Below are 17,500 nucleotides of genomic sequence, written 5' to 3'. Positions count from 1 at the left end.
AAGCATCCTTATAGAAAATCCAGCTAGTCAAAATCATCTTCCCAGCCCACACCAGCAGACTGCGCACAAGCATGAAGAGGGCTATATGTGTGTACTACCACCCAGCGTTATCAGGACTCTTAGTGTATTCTGATAACCTCCTTATCTATATTTCTCTCTCTTCATCCCTTCTCGTAATGGTGGGGAGAAGTGGTTGAATATTTACATGCAGACTGGCAGGACCTGAGATCAAATTAAAGGGTACAGGAGGAAAGGATTTGATGGTGTGGATGTGGATGTGATGGAAGGCGTTGGGAGAAATACACTGAGGTGGTTTGGCCATGTGGAGAGGATGGAGAGAGTAACTTGGAGTATGTGAGTGGGGTGGTGCAGGGGAGAGGGAGGGGATGACCTAGAATGAGAGGGAGGGAAAGGCAGACTGAGGATGGGATGCAGGGAGGGGTAGACTGAGGATGAGATTGGGAGAGAGGGAGACAAGATGAGATGGAAGGATGAAGAGGAGAAGTGTATGAGAGAGGAGGGTGTAAGCTGAAAGGATGGAAGTGAAATGGCAGGGGACAGGGCGACATGGAGACAATCTGTGTGTGGCCACCCCTTATGGGATTACGGCATCTGGCTATAGATAGATAGACAGATATGCAGATAGATAAAGTTTCTATGTTACAGGCTGAGAACTAAATTAAACTTTCCTCCTAGCATGTTGACGTCCTTTATGCAGATTTTCAAGGACTTTTAGGAATCAGGGTATTTTTCACAGTTCCAGAGGCAGTGATGTCTCCGTGAGTTAACCGTTACTCCCAGTCCTTCGTGTATGCAACAGGTCAACTCTGGAACTGTCTCCCTCTGTCTGTATTTCCTACTGGCTATGATCTCTAGTCTTTCAAACGCAGTGTGTCCAGGCATCTCGAAATGAACGGATCTTGAATTTGGCTCTCTGTTGTAATGTTTTTGTTTTTTTCTTGGAAGGAACGGTTTGTGGGCTCCTGGCATTTGGTTCCTTCTTCCTTGCAAAAAAAAATGAAAAAAAAACTGACACCCCAGGACACACACACACACACACACACACACACACACACAAAGGACAGGTAACCCCTTCAGTGATAGCCGACAACTCACTAAGGTACGACACAGTGAGACACATTCTGACGATTCCTGGTTATTCTGTTGGCTGTGGAGTGTTCTAGGAGTGTGGGACAACTTGGTACAAATATATATGAAGTAATACCACGAGTACAAACAAGAATTAAAGCTCTAGATTGTTCCAGGACTGTGGGGGAACTTCGGAAAATAAGCATGAATCACGAGAAACAAACTCAAAACTCTTCGTATGACTCACGTGTTATGGTTGCCGGTTCGCAGCTGGTGGATGAAAGCGGCCAGGTAGCGGAGGAGACACAGGTGGTGGAGCGGCAGGCGGCGGTGCAGAAGGCGACGCAGGCGAGGCACCACCGCCACACTCAGGTCCCCTCCGCCACCACCACCACCGTCACCCACACCACCACCATCACCCACACCTCCACCAACACCCCCACACTCATCCCTCACCCCAGAGTCTGCAAAGGAGTAAAAGAACTTATGAACGCTCAGATTTGTTGCCGACCAGGTTTGTTTATAGGTATGACAGGAGCAATACTGAGCATCATCCACTCACTTGATGTAGTACAGCCTACTTCTTGTTTCACTTTTATCATTCTTTTCCTGTGGCTGACCTCCTTTCTATTTCTCACCATCATCCACTCACTTAATGCAGTACTGCCTGCTTTTTCCTTCACCTTTATCATTCCTTTCCTGTGTCTGCCTTCCTCTCTATTTCTCACCATCATCCACTCACTTGATGTAGTGCTGCCTACTTCTTCCTTGACCTTTATCATTATTTTTCTGTCTGTCCTCCTCTCTTCCTACTTGTCACCATCGTCCACTCACTTGATGTAGTGCTCCCTGCTTCTTCCTTCACCTTTATCATTCTTTTTCTGTGCCTGCCCTCCTCTCTTCCTATTTCCTGTCACTTTTTATTACTCTTCTTTCCTTCTCAGGTGGCTTTACATTCAGTGACAAGCCAAATGGTTTCCTGTAAGCCAGGAAACCATTTACAACGCTGGGTGGTAACCATATAAGCAACCCATACGTATTCCCTACGTGTCAACAAGTGGGTTGGCGGAGGGTTAGTGCCCCTCCCCATAAAACAACTCAAAGACAAACGGCCACCCCTTATGGGATTATGGCGTCTGGCTATAGACAGGGAATCACCATGAGACAGGAAATACACAGCCTACAATATAGAGCACTTATGAAACAAAATGAAACGATTACAAAGACAAACTCACTCCTGTCAGAACGAACCACCACGTAAAAGGAGTTAAGAAGCCTACAACATAAACAGGGACAGAGAGGCTAACCAGCGGCCAATTGAAGGAGCATTGGGGCCACGTCGGGGGGTATGAGCGGATGGGGAAGTTCGTCCAGGAATAAACGCAGCAGACCCGTCGCCACAGCAGAATCCGAACCTGCAAAGAGATGGATTTAAGAGCATTGAAGTGACTGGATTTGTTAACACCTTTTCTTTTGTGATTTATTCTACATGATACTTTAATTTCTCTGTCTGTCTGTCTCTCTCTCTTTCTCTCTGCGGAATCCGAACCTGCGAAGAGATGGATTTAAGGGCATTGAAGTGACTGGATTTGTAAACACCTTTTCTTTTGTGGTTTATTCTACATGTTACTTTAATTTCTCTCTCTCTCTGCAGCATCTGAGCCTGCAGGAGAGATGCATTGATGAGCATTGAAGTGGTAGGAGAAGTTGTAGCACCTTTTCTTTAGTGGTTTATTTTGAACGTTATTTTACTCTCTCTCTCCTACTATGAATGTGGAAATACTGTAATCTATGTTATTCCCAACCTCTCCAATTTCAAAACTCAGCTCACCATCATCCTTTCAGGGGATAGGGAGGGAGTTGAGGGACGTTTGTATAACCAGGCAGTGGATCAGACCAGTTATATCAGTGCCACCACATGCATCTATCTATCCACCTACCTATCTATCTATCTATCTGTCTACCTACCAACATACCTATCTATCTACCTACCTACCTACCTATGTATCCATTCATTCACCTACCTATCTATCTACCTACCTACCTACCAACCTACCTACGTATCCATTCATTCACCTACCTGTCTATCTATCTATCTACCTACCTACCTACCTATGTATCCATTCATTCACCTACCTACCTACCTATCTATCTATCTATCTATCACACTGTAGGCAGGATTAAAAAGTAGGCAAGATATAAAATAGGAATGGCTGAGCTGAGGAAGAGAGAAAGAAAATGGGGACCTTGAGAACAGTGATGGTTCCTTATCCTTCCTTATCTTCTTATCAGTCTCTTTTATGGGTGTATGACTCTCTCTCTCTCTCTCTCACACACACACACACACACACACACACACACACACACACACACACACATCTCTCTCATTTACATAATCAGTTTTCTTCCTCATACTGACTCTCTCTCTCTCTCTCTCTCTCTCTCCCACTCTCTCTCTCATGGCAACACACCGATATTTATTTTCCACCTGCAGTCTTCCACGAACCATTCCTTCGATGTTCTTCCTGGAGAAAAGAACACACACACACACACACACACACACAATCAATACTTATCACAAACACTTCTGATGAAAGAATGACTAACTGATACACACACACACACACACACACACACCCGGTTGATCTCAGGACAGTGTAATGAGGAAAGGGAAGATAAAATGCCATTGTAGTAGTAGTAGCAGCAGCAGTAGTAGTAGTAGTAGTAGTAGTAATAATAATAATAATAATAATAATAATAATAATCATCATCATCATCATCATTCATCCATCTATCCATCATCTAATCCTACATTGTCCCATGAGGAGCGTAGGAGCCTGGGGCTAGGCAGTTGGTCCTGGCAGTTAAGATGACAGTGACCAGCCTCACCCATCCCTGAGTGGCATTACGTGAGCAATAAACCCCAACCATCCCTTGGATATAAACCTTCACAATAATAATAATAGTAACAGTAACTAATAATAATAATAATAATAACGAAAATACAGTACTATTACTCCTAATAAACATCTATTCCTATTTTTTTCTAATAAATATAATAATAATAATAAAAATAACTAGTAATAATAATAGTAATAATAAAAATAATAATAATAAAAATAATAATAATAAAAATAATACTAGTAATAATAATAATAATAATAATAATAATAATAACCAAAAAGGAATGTCACCTCACCCGGGGGCACCTGCTGTGTGTCGGGCTCCACTCCTGCCGCTCCTCTCTCCAGCAGAAGCCGGGTTCGCACCTCCTCCGCACACCAGTCCTCGCTCACCAGGGAATCATAGTCCACACCTGCAATACACCTCTCCTAGTTAGTCTCTCATACCCCACACCTGTAATTTACTCTCCTAGTTAGTCTCTCATAGCCCCACCTGTAATATTCTCCTAGTTAGTCTCTCACAGTCCACACCTGCAACACACCTCAATTTATACTCTCCTTGTTAGTCTCTCATAGCCCACACCTGTAATTTACTCTCCTACTTAGTCTCTCACAGTCCTCACCTGCAACACATCTTAATTTATACTCTCCTAGTTAGTCTCTCACAGTCCACAGGGGTCAGTAAAGTAGGCTATATAACTTTCTCACTTCATACTCGGTCTTCACCTCCCCACCACCACCTCACACACTCTCCTTGTCAGTCTCTCTCCATCCTAACCATATAGTTTTGAGAGTAAGTCATCGGTGAGTTTTCTCGTAAGCTCCCTAACACCTTTTCCTAAGCGATTTATTTTGATTACTACACCTGACTGTCCTCTTCTGTGTTACATAAATCCTCCCAATATCGCCATACTCTGAATAAATAGTGTATAAAAGGATATTAACCAACCATATCCAAAAATAAATCGCTAAGGAAAAGGTGTTAGGGTGCTTCCATAACCGACGGATATGAGAGAGAGAGAGAGAATCATACTTTCCTACTAGCCAACCTCAACACACCTCTTCGTAGAAAACACACACACACACACACACACACACACACGCACACACACACACATCTTCCCCTCCCCCCACCTCTCTCTCTCTCTCTCTCTCTCTAACCACTAGGCAACAAGCAGGCTGGGAACTTAGTGTGAGCAAGGGGGGGGGGGAACCGGTTCTATAGCCCAGTTATATTAGCTGTAGCACACACACACACACACACACACACACAGTTATATATCCACTTACACTTCACACAGTCACGGATGTACAGTAATCATTATTATTATCATTATCATTATTATTATTATCATCATCATCATCCAGTATTACTGCACTATAAACATTTGTAATTCCCCCTCTCTCTCTCTCTGTCAGTGTGTGTGTGTGTGTGTGTGTGTGTATGTCTGTCTCTCAATGTGTATGTGTGTGTGTCTGTGTCTGGCTGTCTCTCTTTATGTCTGTCTCTGTCTGTCTCTCTCTCTCACCATGCGTCAACAGGAAGCAGCACAGTTGATGCACTAGGGTTGGCACTCCATGTCCACTCGTGTCCTCTCCATGGGCAGCCATCACCTCTTCTAGTGGGCGCCCTAGAACACCCTGCACGCCCACGCCCGCGCACTTCATGTCTGCCAGGAGGGTGTTGACGGCGTGGGGAGGGGCGTGGAGGGGGTCTGGGGGCAGGGCGTTGTGGTGTTTGCAGCGGGGGGTAGAGCGCCCCCCGACAGACAAGGCAAGAAATCTTCGTACACGTGCCAATGTGCTTTCTCCTCCCTCCTGTAAAATAATAATAATAATAATAATAATAACAATAATAATAATAATAATAATGGGATGGAGTGGATAGGTATATGAGAGAGGGAGGTGTGTGTGTGTGTGTGTGTGAGCTGGGAAGACAGGAGTGAAATGGCAGGGGACAGGGGGACATGGAGGTGATCTGTGTGTGGCCACCCCTTATGGGATTAAGGCGTCTGATAATAGACAGACAGACAGATAGACAGACAGACAGATAGACAGACAGATAGATAGACAGACAGACAGATATTAGAATGAACCCACCTGTGGCTGGCATTTTGTGTGGTCGCCCCCATGGTGGTCACAACAGAAAGAGGGGCGGCGCATGGCTCTGGTGCTGCTGATGGCTCTTACAAAGGCTGTGGAGGTGGCTGTGGAGGTAGGTATGGCTCCGCTGATGGCTGTGGAGGTGGGGGTGGCTCCGCTGATGGCTGTGGAGGTGGGGGTGGCTCTGCTGAAGGCTGTGGTGGTGGGTGTGGAGGTGGGTGTGGCCCTGTTGATGGCTGTGGCTCTAATCACAGCTGTGGGTATGGGTGTGGGTACCTAGGATGCTGTGGGGAAGGTGTGGGGTCCAAAGGGGGCCTGTGGGGTGCCCTGACGACCGGGTGGGGCGCCGGGCGAGGGTGGGCGGTGGGTGGGAGGCTCCGTGGTTAAAGGGACCGATGTGTACCGCGACTCTACACCAAGACACTCACGGCCCGGTACACTGCTACACCGGTACACACCTGAAATACACCCAACACCAAATTAAAGACTAACAAGGAGAGAGAGAGAGAGAGATCAAGGTGGAGGTATATGAGAGAGTGGGGTGTAAGCTGGGGGTAGGGAGGCAGTGAAATGGCAGGGGACAGGGCGACATGGAGGCACTTCGTTTGTGGCCACCCCTTATGGGATCAAGGCGTCTGCTTATAGATAGATAGATAGATAGATAGATAGACAGATTGCAAGACCACACTAACACTATGGTTAAATTTTTTCTCTATATTTTCAGATCAACAACAACAATAACAAAAATAATAATAATAATAATAATAATAATAATAATAATAATAATCATAATAAAACACACCTGTCCTTACTTCCGTCTACGTAATTTAAGATGATTAATATACACAAAAAACTATGAGTGTGTGTGTGTGTGTGTGTGTGTGTGTGTGTGTGTGTAATTCACCGGGTCGGTCAGGATCACTTGATGGTCGTGATCGTCAGCTTTTACCCTCCCGGAAGGGAGCTGAGAGCTCATATAGTCCGATGTAAGGGCAAGGCTGTGACCTTCACACACGCACACACCCATCCTCTTGCTCAAGGGGGACAGTAACCACCCACTTCGTCAGTGAAACTTTTCGCCACCTGAGCGAGGCGCGAACTCCCGTCTACCAGATGGCAAGCGAGAACGTTACCACTGTGCCAGTGTGTGTGTGTGTGTGTGTGTGTGTGTGTGTGTGTGTGTGTGTGTGTGTGTGTGTGTGTGTGTGTGTGTGTGTGAGTGAGAGAGAGAGAGAGAGAGAGAGAGAGAGAGAGAGAGAGTTTTGTTGTAGCTCATTTTAAAGCTAGAAGAGTGTATAGGAGCGCTCTCTCTCTCTCTCTTTCTCCGTGACCTACAGGAGACACAGCTCTTTGATCGATACTATGACCCCCTCCCCTCCCCTCCCCTCCCCCTTTCCTCCCCTCCCCTCCTCTACCTTCCCCCTTGCTCTCCTTTCGTCTCCCCTCCCCTTACTTTCCTCCCCTCCCCTCCTCTCCCCCCTTCCCCTCCGTCAAGAAAATTAGGTGAGCGGGAGGGGGAGGAGTAATGAGTGAGAGAGAGGGGAAAGAGAGTGAGAGTGAAGAGGAAAGACTGGGAGAGAGAGAGAGAGAGAGAGAGAGAGAGAGAGAGAGAGAGAGAGAGAGAGAATCACTATGGCTATAGAGGCAAGAAAAAATATTTATATCATTTTTATCAAGAAAAAAAAGAAAAAAGAAAAGCTCAGGACCAAGGCTCTCTCTCTCTCTCTCTCTCTCTCTCTCTCTCTCTCTCTCTCGTTGGCAGGGTCTGAAAGCTTTTCAAAGATGATAAGAGGGTTATTATGGGTAAGTGGGTAGGTAAGTAGATTGGTAGGTAGGTAGGTAGATAGGTAGGGAGTGAGTGAGTGAGGTAGGAGGAGGGAAGGAGACAGGTAGGTAGGTAGGTAGGTACACAGGTAGGAAGGAAGGGAGTGAATGAGTGAGTGAGTGAGGTAGGAGGAGGGAAGGAGACAGGTAGGTAGGTAGGTAGGTAGGTACACAGGTAGGAAGGAAGGGAGTGAATGAGTGAGTGAGTGAGGTAGGAGGAGGGAAGCAGACAGACAGGTAAGTAGGTAGAATGAGAGGATACAAGAAATAGATATGCAATTAGAGAGAGAGAGAGAGAGAGAGTAGCCTGACACCAAGAGCAAGGCTATCGATCTGCTCTCTCTCTCTCTCTCTCTCTCTCTCTCCCTCGGGTACCCTATCAACTCTTACTTCCGTCTCTCTCTCTCTCTCTCACCCATACACCTCTAGGCTACACTCCACCCCTCCACCTCATCCACACTCTCCTTGTCAGTCTCTCATTCTCCATTTTCTATAGATGAAGAAAATTAAGGAAAATGAAAAGTAAAGGAAGGCTAGAAATAGATAGATAGATAGACAGATAGACAGATATAGATATAAAGATAAAGAGACAGGAATGGATGGAAAGAGAGAGAGAGAGAGAGAGAGAGAGAGAGAGAGAGAGAGAGAGAATTTATGAGGCCATAGTAAAGAATGTTTTTGGACAAGTCTTCTCTATTAAGGTTCTCTCTCTCTCTCTCTCTCTCTCTCTCTCTCTCTCTCTCTCTCTCCATCCCTACTTATCTATCTATCTATCTATCTATCTATCTATCTATCTATCGGACTATTCACCTCTTCAGACTAATGACCCATTTTCTTTACTTTCTACCTTCAGACGAACATACCACTACAACTACTACTACTAAATAATAATAATAATAATAATAATAATAATAATATAAATAGTAATAATAATAATGACGATGGTGGTGGTGGTGGTGGTGGTGGTGGTGGTGGTGGTGGTGGTGGTGGTGGTGGTGATGATGAACGAACTACAATTTTCCTTATTTAACCCAGAGGGGGGGCAGGGAGCGGCGCCCCCCCTCCTTCACCTCAGACCACCTACCTTTAATTAGCTGACTCACGTGGCAGGTAAAGGTGTGTGTGTGTGTGTGTGTGTGTGTGTGTGTGTGTGTGTGTGTGTGTGTGTGTGTGTGTGTGTGTGTGTGTGCACCAAAACACGCCTAGATTTCAACACAACCGTCTAATGTTCAATCCAACTCCCTAATTCAATCCTATACGCGATTAAATTGGGATCTAATTGACAGTTGATGGCCAGGTGTAGTCAGATTGGAGGCTGGATTGGACTAGTAACCAAGGAGACTCATTCCTATATCAAGATCCCTAACGCCTTTCAGCTCAGTTGATGGCCAGGTGTAGTTAGATTGGAGGCTGGATTGGACTAGTAACCAAGGAGACTCATTCCTATATCAAGATCCCTAACCCCTTTCAGCTCAGTTGATGGCCAGGTGTAGTCAGATTGGAGGCTGGATTGGACTAGTAACCAAGGAGACTCATTCCTATATCAAGATCCCTAACCCCTTTCAGCTCAGTTGATGGCCAGGTGTAGTCAGATTGGAGGCTGGATTGGACTAGTAACCAAGGAGACTCATTCCTATTTCAAGATCCCTAACCCCTTTCAGCTCAGTTGATGGCCAGGTGTAGTCAGATTGGAGGCTGGATTGGACTAGTAACCAAGGAGACTCATTCCTATATCAAGATCCCTAACCCCTTTCAGCTCAGTTGATGGCCAGGTGTAGTCAGATTGGAGGCTGGATTGGACTAGTAACCAAGGAGACTCATTCCTATATCAAGATCCCTAACCCCTTTCAGCTCAGTTGATGGCCAGGTGTAGTCAGATTGGAGGCTGGATTGGACTAGTAACCAAGGAGACTCATTCCTATTTCAAGATCCCTAACCCCTTTCAGCTCAGTTGATGGCCAGGTGTAGTCAGATTGGAGGCTGGATTGGACTAGTAACCAAGGAGACTCATTCCTATATCAAGATCTACTACTACTACTACTACTACTACTACTACCACTGGAAAACAACTGGTGCTGGCGTGTATTTCTCTCTCTCTCTCTCTCTCTCTCACACACACACACACACACATTTAGTCCTTGGTAAGTTGGCAGGGGAAGTGAGCACTAATTTTTGCGGCAGTCTGTACATATCTACCCCCTGCCCCTCAGGACAACTCCCCTCCCCCTCCACCCCCACCCCTCTCCCTTCCCCTCCCCCACCTCACCTTCTGCCAATATGCGATACTGCCAATGCTCCTTTCCACCCTCCCCCTTATCCTCTCTCTCTCTCTCTCTCTCTCTCTCTCTCTCTCTCTCTCCCCCTTAAAAATAACAGGCACACACACACACACACACACACACACACACACACATCTACTTACCTATATCTCTGTCTATCAATAAATGCGTACATGCATATACCTCCTCCTCTCTCTCTCTCTCTCTCTCTCTCTCTCTCTCTCTCTCTCTCTCTTTCTCTCAGGCCTGCATTCCCCCCCCCCTATCCCACGTGTTTATCCTACTTTCCTGATCGGTGTTGCTGATGTGGTTAATCCTTGAACCACACCAGCATCTGAAGGAGGAAGATAGGTGATGGTGGAGAGGGAGGGAAGGGAGAGGAGAGGGAGGAGAGGAAAGGAGAGAGGAGAGGGAGGAAAGAGGGGGAAGGAAGTGAGAGGAGAGAGGAAAGAGAGGCAAGGAGAGAGGAATGGGAGGGAAAGGGTGCCAGACCAAGAGATAAAACCCTTCTTCATTTCCTCATTTTAACATTAGCGAGAAAATTAAACCAGACGCGGACGAGGAAGGAAAAAGGCAAAGATTCCTGAACACTCGATTTTGATCAGAAAAAATAATTACACTCTCAAGATCTCTAAAAAATCCTTCCATTTTTTCTTTACCTACCTCTCATCTTTCTTTCTTTTTTCTCACTCTTCTATCTTTACACCTTAATTCTCCTGTACTGTTGTAAAATTTGCTTCGTCACTACAACTATCATCATCATCATCATCATCCAATTTTTCAATTTATCTTCTCTCTCTCTCCTGTCTATCTTTCACTCTCCCCTCACATGACAAACTACCCCTTCTTCTCCCTTATCAAATATATACTCCCCTCTCTCTCTCTCTCCCTTTCCTTTCCTCGATTCTTTCCTCTCCTCTCACTTCCTTCCCTCTCCATCATCCATTCCTTTCCTTCCTTCCTTTATCACTCTCTCCCCTCTTCTCCTCTTCCACCCTTCCTCCTCTCTTCCCTCTCTCTTTCCCCTCCCTCTCTCTCTCTCTCCCCTCTCCTTTTCACTTCCCCCTCTCCCCCCCCCTTTTTCAATTTCTGTACACCAGCTCTCTCTCTCTCTCTCTCTCATCTAACCCTTCTTTCCATCCGTCATCCCCTTGTCAGCTCCCCCTCCCCCCTCCTCCCCCCCCTCCCCTCCTCTCCCTCTCCTCCCCCCCTCCCATTCCCTCTCCCTTTCCTACCCTAGCCCCCTCCCCCTCCCTCTTTGTCCCCTACCCCTCTTCTCCCCCCCACCCCTTCGCTCCCTGCCTCCCTGCTCGATCTCTGGCGCCTGGGAACAACTCTTGTAGTGTGTGTGTGTGTGTGTGTGTGTGTGTGTGTGTGTGTGTGTGTGTGTGTGTGTGTGTGTATTTTACAGGGTAAGGTTGTCTTATTTCTCTCTCTCTCTCTTCTCTCTCTCTCATATTACACCACACATACACTCCATCCCACCTCTCTCTCTCTCTCTCTCATATTACACTACACAACCTACACTACATTACACCCCCCATTCTCCACACTACCCCCCCTCTCTCCCTCTCCCTCTCTCTCTCTCTCTTTCTCTCTCTCCCTGTTTAGTCTCCCCAACACAAACAACTTCATGTTATGCTAATTCATCACATCATCAGCAATGAATGTTAAACAGAGGGATAGTGAGGCAAGATATTCCGAGAGAGAGAGAGAGAGAGAGAGAGAGAGTGAAGGTATAAGTGTAAGTAGGTATAATTTGGCAGAGTAGATAGATTGACTGATTGAGAGAGAGAGAGAGAGAGAGAGAATGAAGGTATAAGTGTAAGTAGGTATGACTAACTACAGAAAGATAGATAGACAGACAGACAGACAGACAGATAGATAGATAGACAGATAGAGAGAGAGAGAGAGAGAGAGAGAGAGAGAAATGTAAACACGCTATTCTCAACCACCAAACAAATAATGTGTTGCGCCTACTCATCAATTTAAAAATGATTCATGTGGCCGATTTTATTCTCTCTCTCTCTCTCTCTCTCTCTCTCTCTCTCTCTCTCTCTCTCTCTCTCTCCGTACCCAGTCATACCTACAGTACTTACATTTCCACTTTCATTCTCTCTCTCTCTCTATCTATCTATTTATCTATCTATCTGGTTCTCTTTATGTACCTAGTCATACCTACGTAAACTTCTGCCTTCATTCTCTCTCTCTCTCTCTCTCTCTCGTGATGTTTACAACTCTAACCTCCAATTACAGACCCGACTGTCTTTCTCCCTTGCAAGATGAGGGGTACAGAATCCACCATCATCATCACTATCATCATCATCACCATCACCATCATCATCATCACCACCATCATCAACATCACCATCATCATCATCACTATCATCATCATCACCATCATCATCATCATCATCATCACCATCATAAATACCACTACTACTACTACTACTACTATAGAGACATAAAGCACGTCATCGGTCTGAAGAGATTAGAGCTCGCTTTAAAAGGCCAAGGTTAGAGAAAGAATACATAAAGGTTAGGAAGTGGAAGGGGGAATTCTCTCTCTCTCTCTCTCTCTCTCATCCAGTTTGGTACCTATCTATCTTTCTATCTATTGCTGTATCTTGCTATCTATCTATCAGTTTAATCTATTATATTAAGTATCTCTCCCTCCCTTGTGTGTGTGTGTGTGTGTGTGTGTGTGTGTGTGTGTGTGTGTGTGAGAGAGAGAGAGAGAGAGAGAGAGAGAGAGACAGAGAGAGAGAGAGAGTCTTTCACCCTTATCTAATCAATGCTATATGTGTGTGTGTATGTGTGTGTGTGTGTGTGTGTGTGTGTGTGTGTGTGTGTGAGAGAGAGAGAGAGAGAGAGAGAGTCTTTCACCCTTATCTAATCAATGCTGTGTGTGTGTGTGTGTGTGTGTGTGTGTGAGAGAGAGAGAGAGAGAGAGAGAGAGAGAGAGAGAGAGAGAGAGAGAGAGAGAGAGTCTTTCACCCTTATCTAATCAATGCTGTGTGTGTGTGTGTGTTTGTGTGTGTGTGAGAGAGAGAGAGAGAGAGAGAGAGAGAGAGAGAGAGAGAGAGTCTTTCTTCCTTATCTAATCAATGCTATATACTCCTTTCATAGTAGTCTTTATCTCGCATATCAGGAGCTAAACCATCTCTCTCTCTCTCTCTATCTCTCTCACCTGTTGCCCATCCAGTAAAGTATGTCTAATTAATGTGGTTTTATTTTTTTTGGGGGGAGGGGAGGGGAGGGGAGGGGAAATTTACCTGTCTCCTGTTTACACACACACACACACACACACACACACACACACACACACACACACAGGGAAAGATTATGCATAGATTCTTGGTAACAGACACACACACACACACACACACACACACACACACACACACACACACACACTCTTACCTGTAGAAAGATTTAAGATAAGGTGTGTTGGGACCCTCGTGGTGCCGGTAGTGGTAGTAGTAGTAGTAGTCGTAGTGGTAGTACTAGTAGCCGATGTAGTAGTACTAGTCGCTTCCTCTTCTGTTCTTGCTGTTAAAAATGCAGTAATATTTTGTTAGTAGTTGTGGTAGTACTAGTAGTTGTGGTAGTACTAGTAGTTGTGGTAGTACTAGTAGTTGTGGTAGTACTAGTAGTTGTGGTAGTACTAGTAGTTGTGGTGGTACTAGTAGTTGTGGTGGTACTAGTAGTTGTGGTAGTACTAGTAGTTGTGGTAGTACTAGTAGTTGTGGTAGTACTAGTAGTTGTGGTAGTACTAGTAGTTGTGGTAGTACTAGTAGTTGTGGTAGTACTAGTAGTTGTGGTAGTACTAGTAGTTGTGGTGGTACTAGAAGTTGTGGTGGTACTAGAAGTTGTGGTGGTACTAGTAGTTGTGGTGGTACTAGTAGTTGTGGTAGTACTAGTAGTTGTGGTAGTACTAGTAGTTGTGGTAGTACTAGTAGTTGTGGTAGTACTAGTAGTTGTGGTGGTACTAGTAGTTGTGGTAGTACTAGTAGTTGTGGTAGTACTAGTAGTTGTGGTAGTACTAGTAGTTGTGGTAGTACTAGAAGTTGTGGTAGTACTAGTAGTTGTGGTAGTACTAGTAGTTGTGGTAGTACTAGTAGTTGTGGTAGTACTAGTAGTTGTGGTAGTACTAGTAGTTGTGGTAGTACTATTGTCCTCCTACTCTTGCTAGTAATCTCCTTCCTATTTTTTCTACTAGTCACGATAGTACCAGGTGATGTGGTGTCCTAGCAAATTTCAAAGTGCTATTTATTCTTTTCTAGTAACTTACAGAACTAGATTCCTTGCTAGTTTCTGCTACACACTTCTACTTGTGACTTCTCTCTTTTTTTTTCTCTCTCTCTCTCTTTTTCCTTATTCTTCTCACTCTCTTCTTATTGTCTCTCTCTCTCTTCTTAGTCTTTTCTCTCTCTCTTCTTGTTTATGTGTTTACTTCTCGCTTGTTTATTGTTTACTTCCTTTGTTTTTTTGTTTATTAAGTCGTGTTCTTGTTTACACTCCAGACAATACCGTGTTTACGCAGCAAACTCCCCAAAAAATCTTAAAGTAACCCAGACAGTCTTTAAAAACTGACTTCACTTCTATAAACACCTTTTCTACATCTATGACTATTTCCGATCTCCACTCGCTCACTATCTCTCTCTTTCTTTTTCTCTTGTGCCCAAAAGATGCCTCGCTCACTCTCACTTCCTCTCTCTCGCTCGCGAAAAAAGTCTAAGTCCATATATATAACTTTTTTAATATATTCTTTTTTATGTATATATGTATATCACATTCACTCAAGTGTTTTTTATAATACACTATATACAGCCCCTTATTCAATCTTGCCCGCAACCGAAGTGAAAATAGTCAAATAGAGTCATTAAAGTTGAATACAGAGGCTCAAAGTAGAGTTGTGTTTCTGTGACGATGATGGTGGTGGCAGTAAACAGAGCTGTGATGAATGGTACACACGGGAAGAGGGATGTGTGTGTGTGTCTGTGTACGTGTGTGTGAAGGTGTGGTGAGGGGTAGGTGTAGTTCAGTAGACGGGAAAGCACACTGGTTAGGATGTCGTAGGGTAGACAGGGATGTGGCTAGGGAAAGGAGAGGATTTAGACTGTTTGGGTATTTGATATTGAGAGGATAGGGAGCTGGGGGAGAGAGGTGAGGGTGTGGATTGGAGGTTGGGAGCTGGTTGGGAGCGAGAAGGATAGGAGGGAGGTGTTTCTTGAGGGATAGCTAAGACACGGTCAAGCTGTGACTGGGTGTAGGCAGGATGGGCGGTGTGGATATCGAGATGTGACTGGAACTGGGGGTACGTGACTGGGATAGGGTGACTGGTGGCTCAGGAGGGGAGATGTGGTATTGGGCTGACTGGCACCAAAGCCTCTAAGAAGAATCAAACTGCTGACGATTCCTAGAGCTGTCTGTGAAGATTTAAACTGCTGACACTCACTGTGGATCTAGTTTATAAGTGCCAAGTGACTGACAATGGCTGTGACTTCGAAAATGCTGACGAACAACTCTGCTGACGATTACGATTACACTGAACTGCTGATGATTAGAGCTGATTACACTGACTTCCAGACTGCTGACGAGGGCTGTGGATCCCTCTTAGACGACTCGTGGTGCTGACGAGGCCGAGGAAGAACTCAGCCTCGAAGACGGTGAAGAAGAACAGCCTCGAAACAAGTCAACCTCGAGGCGCTGTGGCTTTGACTATGGCGGCGGCGGTGCTGGTGGGATATAGGCTCAACAAAAGGCTCCTGGTCCTGCTTCTGCTGCTACTTCTACGGCTGCTCCTGCTGCTGCTGCTGCTGTGTGTGTAACAAGGGCGAACGGGCGGGCGAAGAGGAAGTTTTAGGGGTTCATATCGCGATCACGACACATGTTTCTCTACGGCTGCTTGAGAGAGCGCGTGGACACAAGGCGCAAGCTCAACATAGGGTACGATGGCAGAGCATTAGGACTCTACCGCCACCGCCACCAGCTGGGCTCGCCGCGCCTTCTGCTGCTGCCTGGCCTGGGGGAGAGAGAGGAAGGTCTTAGTGGGTTTATATGAGAGTGAGTGAGAGAGAGAGAGAGAGGGAGGGAGGGGGGGATGTTATGACCATGCTCAATGCTGACTATAAGGTGACTCCACTCTATCTGACTCCCTGCCATACCCCTCCCCCTCTTCTCTCCACTCCTCTCCCCTCCTCCTCTTCTCTACATCGCTCTTCTCCCCTCCTCTCTCAAACACCTCCCCTGTCTTCTCATCTCATCCTCTTTCCCATCCTTTCCTTTCCTCTCTTCACCTCTTTTCACATCAGTAATCATCTCCTTTTCCTACCCTCCCCTTTCTACTCTCTCTCTCTCTCTCTCTCCTCCTCCTCCTGCTGAGAGAGAGAGAGACAGACAGACAGACAGAGAGATGCATTATGTTGCTATAATAATCTGTTTATTTCTAGATACCCTTACAGTGGAAAATAGGATGATGATGATGATGATGATGATGATGATGATGATGATGATGGTGGTGGTGGTGGTGACGACGACGATGATGATGATGATGATGATGATGATGATGATGATGGTGGTGGTGGTGGTGGTGGTGGTGGTGGTGGTGGTGATGATGATGATGATGATGATGATGATGATGATGGTGGTGGTGGTGGTGGTGGTGGTGATGATGATGATGATGATGATGATGATGATGATGATGATGATGATGATGATGATGATGATGGTGGTGGTGGTGGTTATGATGATGATGATGATGATGATGATGATGATGATGATGATGGTGGTGGTGGTGGTGGTGGTGATGATGATGATGATGATGATGGTGGTGGTGATGATGATGATGATGATGGTGGTTGTGGTGGTGGTGATGATGATGATGATGATGATGATGATGATGATGATGATGGTGGTGGTGGTGGTGGTGGTGGTGATGATGATGATGATGATGATGATGATGATGATGATGATGATGATGATGATGGTGGTGGTGGTTATGATGATGATGATGATGATGATGGTGGTGGTGGTGGTTATGATGATGATGATGATGATGATGATGATGGTGGTGGTGGTGGTGGTGGTGGTGGTGGTGATGATGATGATGATGATGATGATGATGATGATGATGATGATGATGATGATGATGATGATGGTGATGAGTTCCTTCTTTCTACAGCCTACGAGAGAGAGAGAGAGAGAGAGACCGGCCACTATACAACCCGGACATAAAGAATCCACAGACAAAACATGGCCAACAAAGCAATGACCTGACCTCACCCTTGACCTCTCTCT

At 45.5% G+C, this 17,500-nt stretch overlaps 2 protein-coding genes across 2 annotated transcripts in view; one reads left to right on the top strand and one right to left on the bottom strand.

Annotated features, from left to right (window-relative positions):
• The window catches only part of LOC145418419 (uncharacterized), a 102,891-nt gene extending 96,675 nt beyond the window's left edge, over positions 1–6,216 (bottom strand). Inside the window, exons 1-5 of the mRNA XM_080286829.1 lie at positions 6,093–6,216; positions 5,522–5,810; positions 4,289–4,405; positions 2,397–2,504; positions 1,337–1,553 (exon numbers count right to left, since the gene is read on the bottom strand). Coding sequence (XP_080142955.1) covers positions 1,337–1,553; positions 2,397–2,504; positions 4,289–4,405; positions 5,522–5,810; positions 6,093–6,155 — 794 coding nt within the window. The 5' untranslated portion in view covers positions 6,156–6,216. The remainder of the gene's footprint in view (positions 1–1,336; positions 1,554–2,396; positions 2,505–4,288; positions 4,406–5,521; positions 5,811–6,092) is intronic.
• The window catches only part of LOC145418420 (uncharacterized), a 367,504-nt gene that overhangs the window by 278,663 nt on the left and 71,341 nt on the right, over positions 1–17,500 (top strand). The gene's annotated exons all lie outside the window — the stretch shown is intronic.

The sequence above is a fragment of the Coenobita brevimanus genome, chromosome 114 (genome assembly GCF_032717465.1).
Source record: "Coenobita brevimanus isolate Jiangsu-jjx chromosome 114, ASM3271746v2, whole genome shotgun sequence".
Lineage (NCBI taxonomy): Eukaryota > Metazoa > Arthropoda > Malacostraca > Decapoda > Coenobitidae > Coenobita > Coenobita brevimanus.
Note: the sequence above shows the minus strand (reverse complement) of the source record. Positions and strands in the feature narration are given on the sequence as shown.